The 15,000-nt window shown below is 38.5% G+C and overlaps 1 protein-coding gene across 1 annotated transcript in view; it reads left to right on the top strand.

Moving 5' to 3' along the window:
- The first annotated feature begins 14,341 nt into the window (after positions 1-14,341).
- Positions 14,342-15,000, top strand: part of cdan1 (codanin 1) — a 49,070-nt gene continuing 48,411 nt past the window's right edge. Inside the window, exon 1 of the mRNA XM_061896273.1 lies at positions 14,342-14,498. Within this exon, the coding sequence (XP_061752257.1) occupies positions 14,421-14,498 (78 nt within the window). The 5' untranslated portion in view covers positions 14,342-14,420. The remainder of the gene's footprint in view (positions 14,499-15,000) is intronic.

The raw sequence follows: 15,000 nt of genomic DNA on the forward strand, positions 1-15,000 counted from the left end.
CTGGAAAATCCCTTATCTGCTTATTGTGTTACTAGTGTTTTAGTGAGGTTATATGGTACCTGAAAGTGTGGCCACGGGTGTGGTGACCGCCAGTGTCTTCGGTGGGATTGATTGATTGATTGATACCTTTATTAGTAGATTGCACAGTTCAGTACATATTCCGTACATTTGACCACTAAATGGTAACACCCCAATAAGTTTTTCAACTTGTTTAAGTCGGGGTCCACGTTAATCAATTCATGGTAAGGAGGAGGTAAGAGGGTCCGCAGCTGCATGAGGATCCAAGCTCCGCCGACTTATTACCATAATTTTCTCACCGAAACCCGCCGGTTGACATGTGGTCAGGAACCACGTTCGCTTGACCGCTCTGTTCCATAGTAAAGCTTCACCTTCGGGAATGTAAACAATGAAACACCGGCTGTGTTTGTGTTGCTAAAGGTGGCCGCAATACACCGCTTCCCACCCACAGCTTTCTTCTTTGACGTCTCCATTATTCATTGAACAAATTGCAAAAGATTCAGCAACACATACGTCCAGAATTCTGTGTAATTATGTGATGAAAAGAGACAACTTTTAGCCGTGAGCGGTGCTGGAAGAACATGTCCGCCACAACCGGTGACGCTTTTCCCACTAAGGGCCACATACCAAAAAGTCAACAATATATCGAAGGCTTTTATATTTTGTTTATTTTGTCCTGAAAAAAATGCAGAAAACAGACATTCCATATGTTTATAGACACAACTTAGTGTCAGCTTTGTTACAGGTGACAAAAGTGTACTTGTAGGAGTTATTTCCTTGTCCAAAGTGCAACTAAAGCTTGAGTTTTGTTGGCCAGCGACATATTGTCAATCAATCAATGTTTATTTATATAGCCCTAAATCACAAGTGTCTCAAAGGGCTGCACAACCACAACGACATAAGGGCAAGGAAAAACTCACACCCAGTGGGACGTCGGTGACAGTGACAATGATGGCTATGCGAAACCTTGGAGAGGACCGCATATGTGGACATTAGCCCTAGTTTGGGGAAGAGTGGCATGTACCATGTCAGTTATCATCAAGCCCACTGTAGATACTGCTTGCTTTGTCGGCTGGCAAAATGACAACATTACTCAGGCAGCCTGTTTGCCCGCCAAGTGCTTGCGCCGATTAATAAGCATTTGACTCAATTGAATATTTAATACATTATGGCATGGTATTTTATTGAATTTTGGCACACAAAAAGACCTCAGAGTGACCTGGACAGTTAAAAGCAGATGATCACGTCGCTAAAAATATGTTCATCCAAGACAGACCTGGGCAAATGAAGGCCGGGGGCCACATGTGGCCCGTTGAGCTTTTCAATCTGGCCCGCCGGACATTCCCAAAAATTTGTTTTAGATCTTTAAGATAGAAAATGTAGCTGCGATTATGATGTACACTCATGTTTTATAATGACCACAAGTCTGCAACTATACTAACTCTTTACATGCTTGGAATCTGCATGATATACTAGTTACTATGGTCATCTAATTAGTTACTATGGTCATCTAATTAGTTACTATGGTCATCTAAATAGTTACTATGATCATCTAATTAGTTACTATGGTCATCTAATTAGTTACTATGATCATCTAATTAGTTACTATGATCATCTAATTAGTTAATATGATCATCTAATTAGTTACTATGATCATCTGATTAGTTACTATGATCATCTGATTAGTTACTATGATCATCTGATTAGTTACTATGATCATCTGATTAGTTACTATGGTCATCTAATTAGTTACTATGGTCATCTAATTAGTTACTATGGTCATCTAATTAGTTACTATGATCATCTAATTAGTTACTATGATCATCTGATTAGTTACTATGATCATCTAATTAGTTACTATGATCATCTGATTAGTTACTATGGTCATCTAATTAGTTACTATGGTCATCTAATTAGTTACTATGGTCATCTAATTAGTTACTATGATCATCTAATTAGTTACTATGATCATCTGATTAGTTACTATGATCATCTAATTAGTTACTATGATCATCTGATTAGTTACTATGGTCATCTAATTAGTTACTATGATCATCTAATTAGTTACTATGATCATCTGATTAGTTACTATGATCATCTAATTAGTTACTATGATCATCTAATTAGTTACTATGGTCATCTAATTAGTCACTATGGTCATCTAATTAGTTACTATGGTCATCTAATTAGTTACCATGGTCATCTATTTAGTTACTATGGTCATATAATTAGTTATTATGGTCATCTAATTAGTTACTATGGTCATCTAATTAGTTACTATGATCATCTAATTAGTTACTATGGTCATCTAATTAGTTACTATGGTCATCTAATTAGTTACTATGATCATCTAATTAGTTACTATGGTCATCTAATTAGTTACTATGGTCATCTAATTAGTTACTATGATCATCTAATTAGTTACTATGGTCATCTATTTAGTTACTATGGTCATCTAATTAGTTACTATGATCATCTAATTAGTTACTATGGTCATCTAATTAGTTACTATGGTCATCTAATTAGTTACTATGGTCATCTAATTAGTTACTATGATCATCTAATTAGTTACTATGGTCATCTAATTAGTTACTATGGTCATCTAATTAGTTACTATGATCATCTAATTAGTTACTATGGTCATCTATTTAGTTACTATGATCATCTAATTAGTTACTATGATCATCTAATTAGTTACTATGGTCATCTAATTAGTTACTATGGTCATCTAATTAGTTACTATGATCATCTAATTAGTTACTATGGTCATCTAATTAGTTACTATAGTCATCTAATTAGTTACTATGGTCATCTAATTAGTTACTATGATCATCTAATTAGTTACTATGGTCATCTAATTAGTTACTATGGTCATCTAATTAGTTACTATGATCATCTAATTAGTTACTATGGTCATCTAATTAGTTACTATGGTCATCTAATTAGTTACTATGGTCATTTAATTAGTTACTATGGTCATCAAATTACTTACTATGGTCATCTAATTACTTACTATGGTCATCTAATTAGTTACTATGGTCATCTAATTAGTTACTATGGTCATCTAATTAGTTACTATGGTCATCTAATTAGTTACTATGATCATCTAATTAGTTACTATGGTCATCTAATTAGTTACTATGGTCATCTAATTAGTTACTATGGTCATCTAATTAGTTACTATGGTCATCAAATTACTTACTATGGTCATCTAATTACTTACTATGGTCATCTAATTAGTTACTATGGTCATCTGATTAGTTACTATGATCATCTAATTAGTTACTATGATCATCTGATTAGTTACTATGATCATCTGATTAGTTACTATGGTCATCTAATTAGTTACTATGGTCATCTAATTAGTTACTATGGTTTCTAATTAGTTACTATGTTCATCTAATTAGTTACTATGGTCATCTAATTAGTTACTATGGTCATCTAGTTAGTTACTATGGTCATCTGATTAGTTACTATGGTCATCTGATTAGTTACTATGATCATCTAATTAGTTACTATGGTCATCTAATTAGTTACTATGGTCATCTAATTAGTTACTATGGTCATCTGATTAGTTACTATGGTCATCTGATTAGTTACTATGGTCATCTAATTAGTTACTATGGTTTCTAATTAGTTACTATGTTCATCTAATTAGTTACTATGATCATCTAATTAGTTACTATGATCATCTGATTAGTTACTATGATCATCTGATTAGTTACTATGATCATCTAATTAGTTACTATGATCATCTGATTAGTTACTATGGTCATCTAATTAGTTACTATGGTCATCTAATTAGTTACTATGGTCATCTAATTAGTTACTATGATCATCTAATTAGTTACTATGATCATCTGATTAGTTACTATGATCATCTAATTAGTTACTATGATCATCTGATTAGTTACTATGGTCATCTAATTAGTTACTATGGTCATCTAATTAGTTACTATGGTCATCTAATTAGTTACTATGATCATCTAATTAGTTACTATGGTCATCTAATTAGTTACTATGATCATCTAATTAGTTACTATGGTCATCTAATTAGTTACCATGGTCATCTATTTAGTTACTATGGTCATCTAATTAGTTACTATGATCATCTAATTAGTTACTATGGTCATCTAATTAGTTACTATGGTCATCTAATTAGTTACTATGATCATCTAATTAGTTACTATGGTCATCTAATTAGTTATTATGGTCCTCTAATTAGTTACTATAGTCATCTAATTAGTTATTATGGTCATCTAATTAGTTACTATGGTCCTCTAATTAGTTACTATAGTCATCTAATTAGTTATTATGGTCATCTAATTAGTTACTATGGTCATCTAAAAAGTTACTATGATCATCTAATTAGTCACTATGGTTGTTTAATTAGTTGCTATGGTCATCTAATTAGTTACTATGGTCATCTAATCAGTTATTATGGTCCTCTAATTAGTTACTATGGTCATCTAATTAGTCACTATGGTCATCTAATTAGTTACTATGGTCATCTAATTAGTTACTATGATCATCTAATGAGTTACTATGGTCATCTAATTAGTTACTATGGTCATCTAATTAGTTACTATGGTCATCTAATTAGTTACTATGGTCATCTAATTAGTTGCTATGGTCATCTAATTAGTTACTATGGTCATCTAATTAGTTACTATGATCATCTAATGAGTTATTATGGTCCTCTAATTAGTTACTATGGTCATCTAATTAGTCACTATGGTCATCTAATTAGTTACTATGGTCATCTAATTAGTTACTATGATCATCTAATGAGTTACTATGGTCATCTAATTAGTTACTATGGTCATCTAATTAGTTACTATGGTCATCTAATTAGTTACTATGGTCATCTAATTAGTTGCTATGGTCATCTAATTAGTTGCTATGGTCATCTAATTAGTTACTATGGTCATCTAATTAGTTACTATGGTCATCTAATTAGTTACTATGGTCATCTAATTAGTTACTATGGTCATCTAATTAGTTACTATGGTCATCTAATTAGTTACTATGATCATCTAATTAGTTACTATGGTCATCTAATTACTTACTATGGTCATCTAATTAGTTACTATGGTCATCTAATTAGTTACTATGATCATCTAATTAGTTACTATGGTCATCTAATTACTTACTATGGTCATCTAATTACTTACTATGGTCATCTAATTAGTTACTATGGTCATCTACGTCACAGCAGCTCAGACGAGGCACCAAGCAGTGTGGGCGGGAAGCGTTTCCACAGACGTGGAAGGAGATTTTCACAACAAAGTTCTAAAGCTGAGTGATGTATGGAATAGAATAAAAAGTAGTTTATTGCCCCCTGGGGGGAATTCAGCAAATATGAGATATATCAGGTTACAAGTGGGTTTATTTTGTACCCTTCGTGTTCATATTTTACTGTTTGTTGCATTTTTGTTGTGTTTCACTTGATTGTAAAATGTGTGGCTGTAAAGGGGTGTGACATTCATATTTTCTCAATATTCAGTGTTTTATCCTTCGTAGAAAAATGTAAAAATTCCATTACGTTTTTTAAAGCGGTTCGTCATAAAGTTTTAGCATTCAATCAGACATTATTGTGAGGTTCTGTATTAGTCTTCCTACAAATAGATATACCGGCCCCCAGGCAAAGTTTTTCTCCAAACAAGGCCCCCCTGAGTCAAAATAATTTGCCCAGGCCTGATCCAAGACATGCTTGGCGTAGAAATCTTGCTTTTAGACGTGCGACTTGCTGCTGTAGTCCTTCTTGCTGGTCTCCCAGAACCGACTCTGGAGGTGTTGGCTCAGTCAGTCAGTCCTGGGCCGCCTTAACGCCTCCTCACCAAGGACGACCCATGGATGGAATCAGACTTGTGTTCCTTGTGTCAAACATGCTGCTGCTGCACTTTTCCTCACTTCCTCCATTCTTTCAACTTACTCCTCAACCCTCCATCCATCCATCTTCTTACGCTTATCCGAGGTCGGGTCGCGGGGGCAGCAGCCTAAGCAGGGAAGCCCAGACTTCCCTCTACCTAACCACTTGGTCTAGCTCTTCCCGGGGGATCCCGAGGCGTTCCCAGGCCAGCCGGGAGACATAGTCTTCCCAAAGTGTCCTGGGTCTTCCCCGTGGCCTCCTACCGGCTGGACGTGCCCTAAACACCTCGGGAGGTGTTCGGGTGGCATCCTGACCAGATGCCCGAACCACCTCATCTGGCTCCTCTCCATGTAAAAAAATACTCCACAAAAACCCAGTAAGGGAGCATAAAAAAAAAAAATCAGGTTTTTCAAAAAAGATAATCATGTTTTTAGTCATCGTTGTACGCAAGTGGCGTGTATAGCCGTAGCCTTATCGCCTTTTATTTGTCACAAAGTCGTCGCAGCTCTTTTATTTTGAAAGGATCGCACGGGTACGCTTGGCGTGTTAAAGCGAAGAGGTTGTTTTGTTTTTTTTTCTGTTAATACTTGACATATTTAAATGACGGTGAGATGTTTTGTATTAGATTTAAACTGCTATTTATTTCATCTTTTTTTTTTTTTTTTGTAATTGAGATTATTTGTGTTTTGATCCAGAACCAGAAAGAATGTAACAAGTGAGAGTTTTTTTAGTTTTCTTTTTTTTTTTTTTTGCATTGATTGTATATAATTGCAGTTATTTATGTGGTTGATATCATCTGTATCATATCAATGCTTTGTACAGTGTTTCTTTTCTTTTGTCGTTTTTTGCTTCAGTTTTGAAATTATTTTGTATTTTATTTTTATAAACTGGTTATAAATAAAATACTCATTCGGCATGCAAACAGACACATGTGATATTGTCCTTTTTTTTAAATCATGTCTTATATAAATGCATCAAAGAAATGACCTTCATGAATATTTAATTTCTTTATGGCATATATCTCAAATTACCATCTTGAAGTATTTTTTATTATTTCAACAAAAATCACTTTGATATTTTACCTCAGAAACAGCATGATTTTTTCCAAAGTGCAGCCTGGGGTCCATTTGTGGCAAGCAGCTAAATTTTTAACGACCCGCGACACATTGTAAAAATACTACTTAAAAAAAAATAATAATAAATGAATAAAAGTGTAATAAAGGATAAATGTAACCGGAAAAAGTTGCAATTTTGACTTTAATTACAGTAATAATAAAGAAAGAATAAAAGGCTAGAAATTCAATACGGTCATTCGGTCCCTAAAAAGCTGCCATGCAGGTTGTTTTTTTTCTTTGGAACTGTCAATGCTCAAAAAATAATAATGAATCAAAATCCATGTTGTTATGAATTATTGACATAGGCAAGGCTCCAAATACTTCACATCAAATAATCCACTTTAACTATTTTTTGGGGGGGGGAAATAAAGCATATTTTGTGTGTTTGTCATATGAAAAACAAACTTTTCCTTGACAAAAAGGGCATAAAACAAATCAAAAATCAACGGATATATAATGTACATATGTATATATATATATATATATATATATTTATACATACAGTATATATGCATATGTATATGAAAGTATATATGCATATATATGTGTGTATCAGTGACGTGCAGTGAGGTTCATGGCTGGTGAGGCACTGACTTCATCACAGTCAGATTTATAAACATATGAACCCTATAGAGCAGGGGTGCCCACACTTTTTCTGCAGGCGAGCTACTTTTCAATTGACCAACTCGAGGGGATCCACCTCATTTATATATATCATTTATATTTATTTATTTATGAAAGAGACATTTTTGTAAACAAGTTAAATGTGTTTAATGATAATACAAGCATGTGTAACACATATAGATGTCTTTCTTTCACAAAGACAAGAATATAAGTTGGTGTATTACCTGATTCTGATGACTTGCATTGATTGGAATCAGACAGTAATGATGATAACGCCCACATTTTCAAATGGAGGAGAAAAAAAGTTGTCCTTTCTGTACAATACCACATGAAAGTGGTTGGTTTTTGGCATCTAATTCATCCAGCTTCCATACACTTTACAAGAAAAACATTGGCGGCAAATTCCGTAGCTTGCTTGATTGACATTCACGGCACCCGAGAGTCTTGTGAGATGACGCTGGCTGCTGCCAGTTCATTATTATGGAAAAATGACAGAGAGGAAGGTGAGAAACACTTTTTATTTCAACAGACTTTCGCGCCGTCCCTTCCGTCAAAACTCTAAAGGCCGACTGCACATTTCCTATCTTCACAATAAAAGCCCTGCTTCATGCTGCCTGCGCTAACTAAATACAGAGTCTCGGAAAACTGGCGTGCACAAGCGATCCCTCAGAAAGCTGGCGTGCACATCACTTGTGCACGCCAGTTTTCCCAGACTCTGTATTTAGTTAGCGCAGGCAGCATGAAGCAGGGCTTTTATTGTGAAGATAGGAAATGTGCAGTCGGCCTTTAGAGTTTTGACGGAAGGTACGGCGCGAGAGTCTGTTGAAATAAAAAGTGTTTCTCGCCTTCCTCTCGGTCATATTTTCATAATAATGATCTTGCAGCAGCCAGCGTCATCTCACAAGACCCTCCGGTACCGTGAATGTCATTTAAGTGACGTCTTGGTGAAGATTGATGATCACTCATTTTTAGGTCTATTTTTTTAAAAAGCCTGGCTCGAGATTGACTGACACACCCCCCGCGGTCGACTGGTAGCTCGCCATCGACGTAATGGGCACCCCTGCTATGGAGTGTCAGGGTTATTTGGTGACGAATCCCAAGATGCAGAAAAGGAGGGAGGCATTTTGCAGGAAAACATAGTTTAATTTAAAATACTACAACTAGAACAAACAAAAATCACGCACATGGGCGGATATAACAAACTAAGGGCTATGAACAAACAAATCAGAAGCAGGGAACAAAAAACAGTAAGCTACAAAACATCTACCAAATATAGCTTACCGCTACGCTCCAATCACACGACCAGTAGGAATGACAAGTAGAAAATGACATTGACACGACACTACAATGATCCAGCCACTGACACAAGACAAAGCAGGGATCAAAAAGGAGCAGGCTGATTGGCAACAGGTGTGGCCAGGTGCCGATCAGCCGCAGCCGAGGAGGAACTAAGCACTCAGGGAACAAGACAGGAAGCTGACAAAATAAGACCACTAGACAGGAACTAAAGAAAGGAGATACTAAACAGAGGAAACAGACAAATGCAGAGGAAACAACTAAAACAGAGACAAACTGTCAGAGGAAAGCCTGACATAGAGTATCTTATTCACCGTTTGATTGGCAGCAGTTAACGGCTTATGTTTAAAAGCTCATACCAGCATTCTTCCCTATTTCACACTCCGCATCAAGGGTTGGAATTGGGGGTTAAATCACCAAAAATTATTCCCGGCCGCTGCTGCTCACTGCTCCCCTCACCTCCCAGGGGGTGAACAAGGGGATGGGTCAAATGAAGAGGACATATTTCACCACACCTAATGTGTGTGTGTGACAATCATTGCTACTTTAACTTCATGTTGCAGGTACTTTAGCTCGTATAATATAAATAAATTACACGTATTATTATCAATATTAGCGATAATACTGCTAACATTAACAATATTAAATAATCACATGTATGTACAAAATAACAAACATAACAGTTGTCACCATGACAGGTGTGACACAGTGTTGTCACTATGACAGGTGTGACACGGTGTTGTCACTATGACAGGTGTAACACAGTGTTGTCACTATGACAGGTGTAACATGGTGTTGTCACTATGACAGGTGTAACACAGTGTTGTCACTATGACAGGTGTAACACAGTGTTGTCACTATGACAGGTGTAACACGGTGTTGTCACTATGACAGGTGTAACACGGTGTTGTCACTATGACAGGTGTAACACGGTGTTGTCACTATAACAGGTGTAACACAGTGTTGTCACTATGACAGGTGTAACACGGTGTTGTCACTATGACAGGTGTAACACAGTGTTGTCACTATGACAGGTGTGACACGGTGTTGTCACTATGACAGGTGTAATACGGTGTTGTCACTATGACAGGTGTAACACAGTGTTGTCACTATGACAGGTGTAACACGGTGTTGTCACTATGACAGGTGTAACACGGTGTTGTCACTATGACAGGTGTAACACGGTGTTGTCACTATGACAGGTGTAACACGGTGTTGTCACTATAACAGGTGTAACACAGTGTTGTCACTATGACAGGTGTAACACGGTGTTGTCACTATGACAGGTGTAACACAGTGTTGTCACTATGACAGGTGTAACACGGTGTTGTCACTATGACAGGTGTAACACAGTGTTGTCACTATGACAGGTGTAACACAGTGTTGTCACTATGACAGGTGTAACACAGTGTTGTCACTATGACAGGTGTAACACAGTGTTGTCACTATGACAGGTGTAACACAGTGTTGTCACTATGACAGGTGTGACACGGTGTTGTCACTATGACAGGTGTAATACGGTGTTGTCACTATGACAGGTGTAACACAGTGTTGTCACTATGACAGGTGTAACACGGTGTTGTCACTATGACAGGTGTAACACGGTGTTGTCACTATGACAGGTGTAACACAGTGTTGTCACTATGACAGGTGTAACACAGTGTTGTCACTATGACAGGTGTAACACAGTGTTGTCACTATGACAGGTGTAACACAGTGTTGTCACTATGACAGGTGTAACACAGTGTTGTCACTATGACAGGTGTAACACAGTGTTGTCACTATGACAGGTGTAACACAGTGTTGTCACTATGACAGGTGTAACACGGTGTTGTCACTATGACCGGTGTAACACGGTGTTGTCACTATGACAGGTGTAACACGGTGTTGTCACTATAACAGGTGTAATACAGTGTTGTCATTATGACAGGTGTAACACAGTGTTGTCACTAGGTGTTGTCACTATGACAGGTGTAACACGGTGTTGTCACTATGACAGGTGTAACACGGTGTTGTCACTATAACAGGTGTAACACAGTGTTGTCACTATGACAGGTGTAACACGGTGTTGTCACTATGACAGGTGTAACACGGTGTTGTCACTATGACAGGTGTAACACAGTGTTGTCACTATGACAGGTGTAACACAGTGTTGTCACTATGACAGGTGTAACATAGTGTTGTCACTATGACAGGTGTGACACGGTGTTGTCACTATGACAGGTGTAACACAGTGTTGTCACTATGACAGGTGTAACACGGTGTTGTCACTATGACAGGTGTAACACGGTGTTGTCACTATGACAGGTGTAACACAGTGTTGTCACTATGACAGGTGTAACACAGTGTTGTCACTATGACAGGTGTAACACAGTGTTGTCACTATGACAGGTGTAACACAGTGTTGTCACTATGACAGGTGTAACACAGTGTTGTCACTATGACAGGTGTAACACAGTGTTGTCACTATGACAGGTGTAACACGGTGTTGTCACTATAACAGGTGTAACACAGTGTTGTCACTATGACAGGTGTAACACGGTGTTGTCACTATAACAGGTGTAACACAGTGTTGTCACTATGACAGGTGTAACACGGTGTTGTCACTATGACAGGTGTGACACAGTGTTGTCACCATGACAGGTGTAACACGGTGTTGTCACTATGACAGGTGTGACACGGTGTTGTCACTATGACAGGTGTAATATTGTGTTGTCACTATGACAGGTGTAACACGGTGTTGTCAGTATGACAGGTGTAACACAGTGTTGTCACTATGACAGGTGTAACACGGTGTTGTCACTATGACAGGTGTAACACAGTGTTGTCACTATGACAGGTGTAACACAGTGTTGTCACTATGACAGGTGTAATATTGTGTTGTCACTATGACAGGTGTGACACAGTGTTGTCACTATGACAGGTGTGACACAGTGTTGTCACTATGACAGGTGTGACACAGTGTTGTCACTATGACAGGTGTAACACAGTGTTGTCACTATGACAGGTGTGACACAGTGTTGTCACTATGACAGGTGTAACACGGTGTTGTCACTATGACAGGTGTAACACGGTGTTGTCACTATGACAGGTGTAACACAGTGTTGTCACTATGACAGGTGTAACACGGTGTTGTCACTATGACAGGTGTAACACAGTGTTGTCACTATGACAGGTGTAACACGGTGTTGTCACTATGACAGGTGTAACACAGTGTTGTCACTATGACAGGTGTAATATTGTGTTGTCACTATGACAGGTGTGACACAGTGTTGTCACTATGACAGGTGTGACACAGTGTTGTCACTATGACAGGTGTGACACAGTGTTGTCACTATGACAGGTGTAACACAGTGTTGTCACTATGACAGGTGTGACACAGTGTTGTCACTATGACAGGTGTAACACGGTGTTGTCACTATGACAGGTGTAACACGGTGTTGTCACTATGACAGGTGTAACACGGTGTTGTCACTATGACAGGTGTAACACAGTGTTGTCACTATGACAGGTGTAACACGGTGTTGTCACTATGACAGGTGTAACACAGTGTTGTCACTATGACAGGTGTAACACGGTGTTGTCACTATGACAGGTGTAACACAGTGTTGTCACTATGACAGGTGTAACACGGTGTTGTCACTATGACAGGTGTAACACAGTGTTGTCACTATGACAGGTGTAACACAGTGTTGTCACTATGACAGGTGTAACACAGTGTTGTCACTATGACAGGTGTAACACAGTGTTGTCACTATGACAGGTGTGACACGGTGTTGTCACTATGACAGGTGTAACACGGTGTTGTCACTATGACAGGTGTAACACGGTGTTGTCACTATGACAGGTGTAACACGGTGTTGTCACTATGACAGGTGTAACACGGTGTTGTCACTATGACAGGTGTAACACGGTGTTGTCACTATGACAGGTGTAACACGGTGTTGTCACTATGACAGGTGTAACACGGTGTTGTCACTATGACAGGTGTAACACGGTGTTGTCACTATGACAGGTGTGACACAGTGTTGTCACTATGACAGGTGTGACACAGTGTTGTCACTATGACAGGTGTGACACAGTGTTGTCACTATGACAGGTGTGACACAGTGTTGTCACTATGACAGGTGTAACACAGTGTTGTCACTATGACAGGTGTGACACAGTGTTGTCACTATGACAGGTGTAACACGGTGTTGTCACTATGACAGGTGTAACACGGTGTTGTCACTATGACAGGTGTAACACAGTGTTGTCACTATGACAGGTGTAACACGGTGTTGTCACTATGACAGGTGTAACACAGTGTTGTCACTATGACAGGTGTAACACGGTGTTGTCACTATGACAGGTGTAACACAGTGTTGTCACTATGACAGGTGTAATATTGTGTTGTCACTATGACAGGTGTGACACAGTGTTGTCACTATGACAGGTGTGACACAGTGTTGTCACTATGACAGGTGTGACACAGTGTTGTCACTATGACAGGTGTAACACAGTGTTGTCACTATGACAGGTGTGACACAGTGTTGTCACTATGACAGGTGTAACACGGTGTTGTCACTATGACAGGTGTAACACGGTGTTGTCACTATGACAGGTGTAACACGGTGTTGTCACTATGACAGGTGTAACACAGTGTTGTCACTATGACAGGTGTAACACGGTGTTGTCACTATGACAGGTGTAACACAGTGTTGTCACTATGACAGGTGTAACACGGTGTTGTCACTATGACAGGTGTAACACAGTGTTGTCACTATGACAGGTGTAACACGGTGTTGTCACTATGACAGGTGTAACACAGTGTTGTCACTATGACAGGTGTAACACAGTGTTGTCACTATGACAGGTGTAACACAGTGTTGTCACTATGACAGGTGTAACACAGTGTTGTCACTATGACAGGTGTAACACGGTGTTGTCACTATGACAGGTGTAACACGGTGTTGTCACTATGACAGGTGTAACACAGTGTTGTCACTATGACAGGTGTAACACAGTGTTGTCACTATGACAGGTGTAACACGGTGTTGTCACTATGACAGGTGTAACACAGTGTTGTCACTATGACAGGTGTGACACAGTGTTGTCACTATGACAGGTGTAACAGTGTTGTCACTATGACAGGTGTAACACGGTGTTGTCACTATGACAGGTGTAACACGGTGTTGTCACTATGGTACATATATATATATATATATATATATATATATATATATATATATATATATATATATATATATATATATATATATACATATATATGTACCTTCCTAGGCTAAATTTTATTCCCAAAACCCATATCTTGTAGAAATCTGACAAAGCTTTATATTGATTTCTTTTACACGAATCCACGCGTCAACGTGGATGGATACGTCACCGCTCTCAATTTGCGCATGCGTACTCGTTGACCGCACCTCCTTCGCCCGGGGTGACAACCTGCGCATGCGTACTCCTTGCCCCCGCCACCCCCCTCCGCCTGGCTAAGAATGGCGGCTCTTTTGGAATGTGTGCTGGCGAGGAAAGTGCAGGTAAAGAAGGTGTCGGAATGGCTCCACAACGCCCAGGTAGGTGGGGAACACTCATTAGTGTCTTTGTCGACGTACTAGACGACACTATGCTTCGGCGGAGTCGGTGAAGGGCGATGACACAGCACGTGACGCATTGTAAACAAAACTTTTAGCTCCGCGGCTAACAAGCTAGCCACGGACACTTCGGATACAGCTGGATTTGAGCTTTATGCTTTTAAAAATGAAGCAAACTTTCCCAGTCTTATTATTTATATTGTATTCAAATATGGCCTCGGCTACATAGTTGATAGCCAGCGTGGTGTTAGTTCTGTCATTACCTGCCCTGATAGTCACTAGTGTTAATAAACATGGCGGGTGACGTCATCAAAATGGAGTATTAAAGTTGTTTTGTGTTAACGTCATGTTTTTATGTCGTCTTTTGGCTTTTATCTGGCCTAAGAAAAGGTGGCTGTTTGATTGTTCTAGCGAACGCAAATGCCTTATAAACATCACCACATACTTACAAACCCCGTTTCCATATGAGTTGGGAAATTGTGTT

Source organism: Nerophis ophidion, linkage group LG03 (assembly GCF_033978795.1).
Source record: "Nerophis ophidion isolate RoL-2023_Sa linkage group LG03, RoL_Noph_v1.0, whole genome shotgun sequence".
NCBI classification, from domain to species: Eukaryota; Metazoa; Chordata; class Actinopteri; order Syngnathiformes; family Syngnathidae; genus Nerophis; species Nerophis ophidion.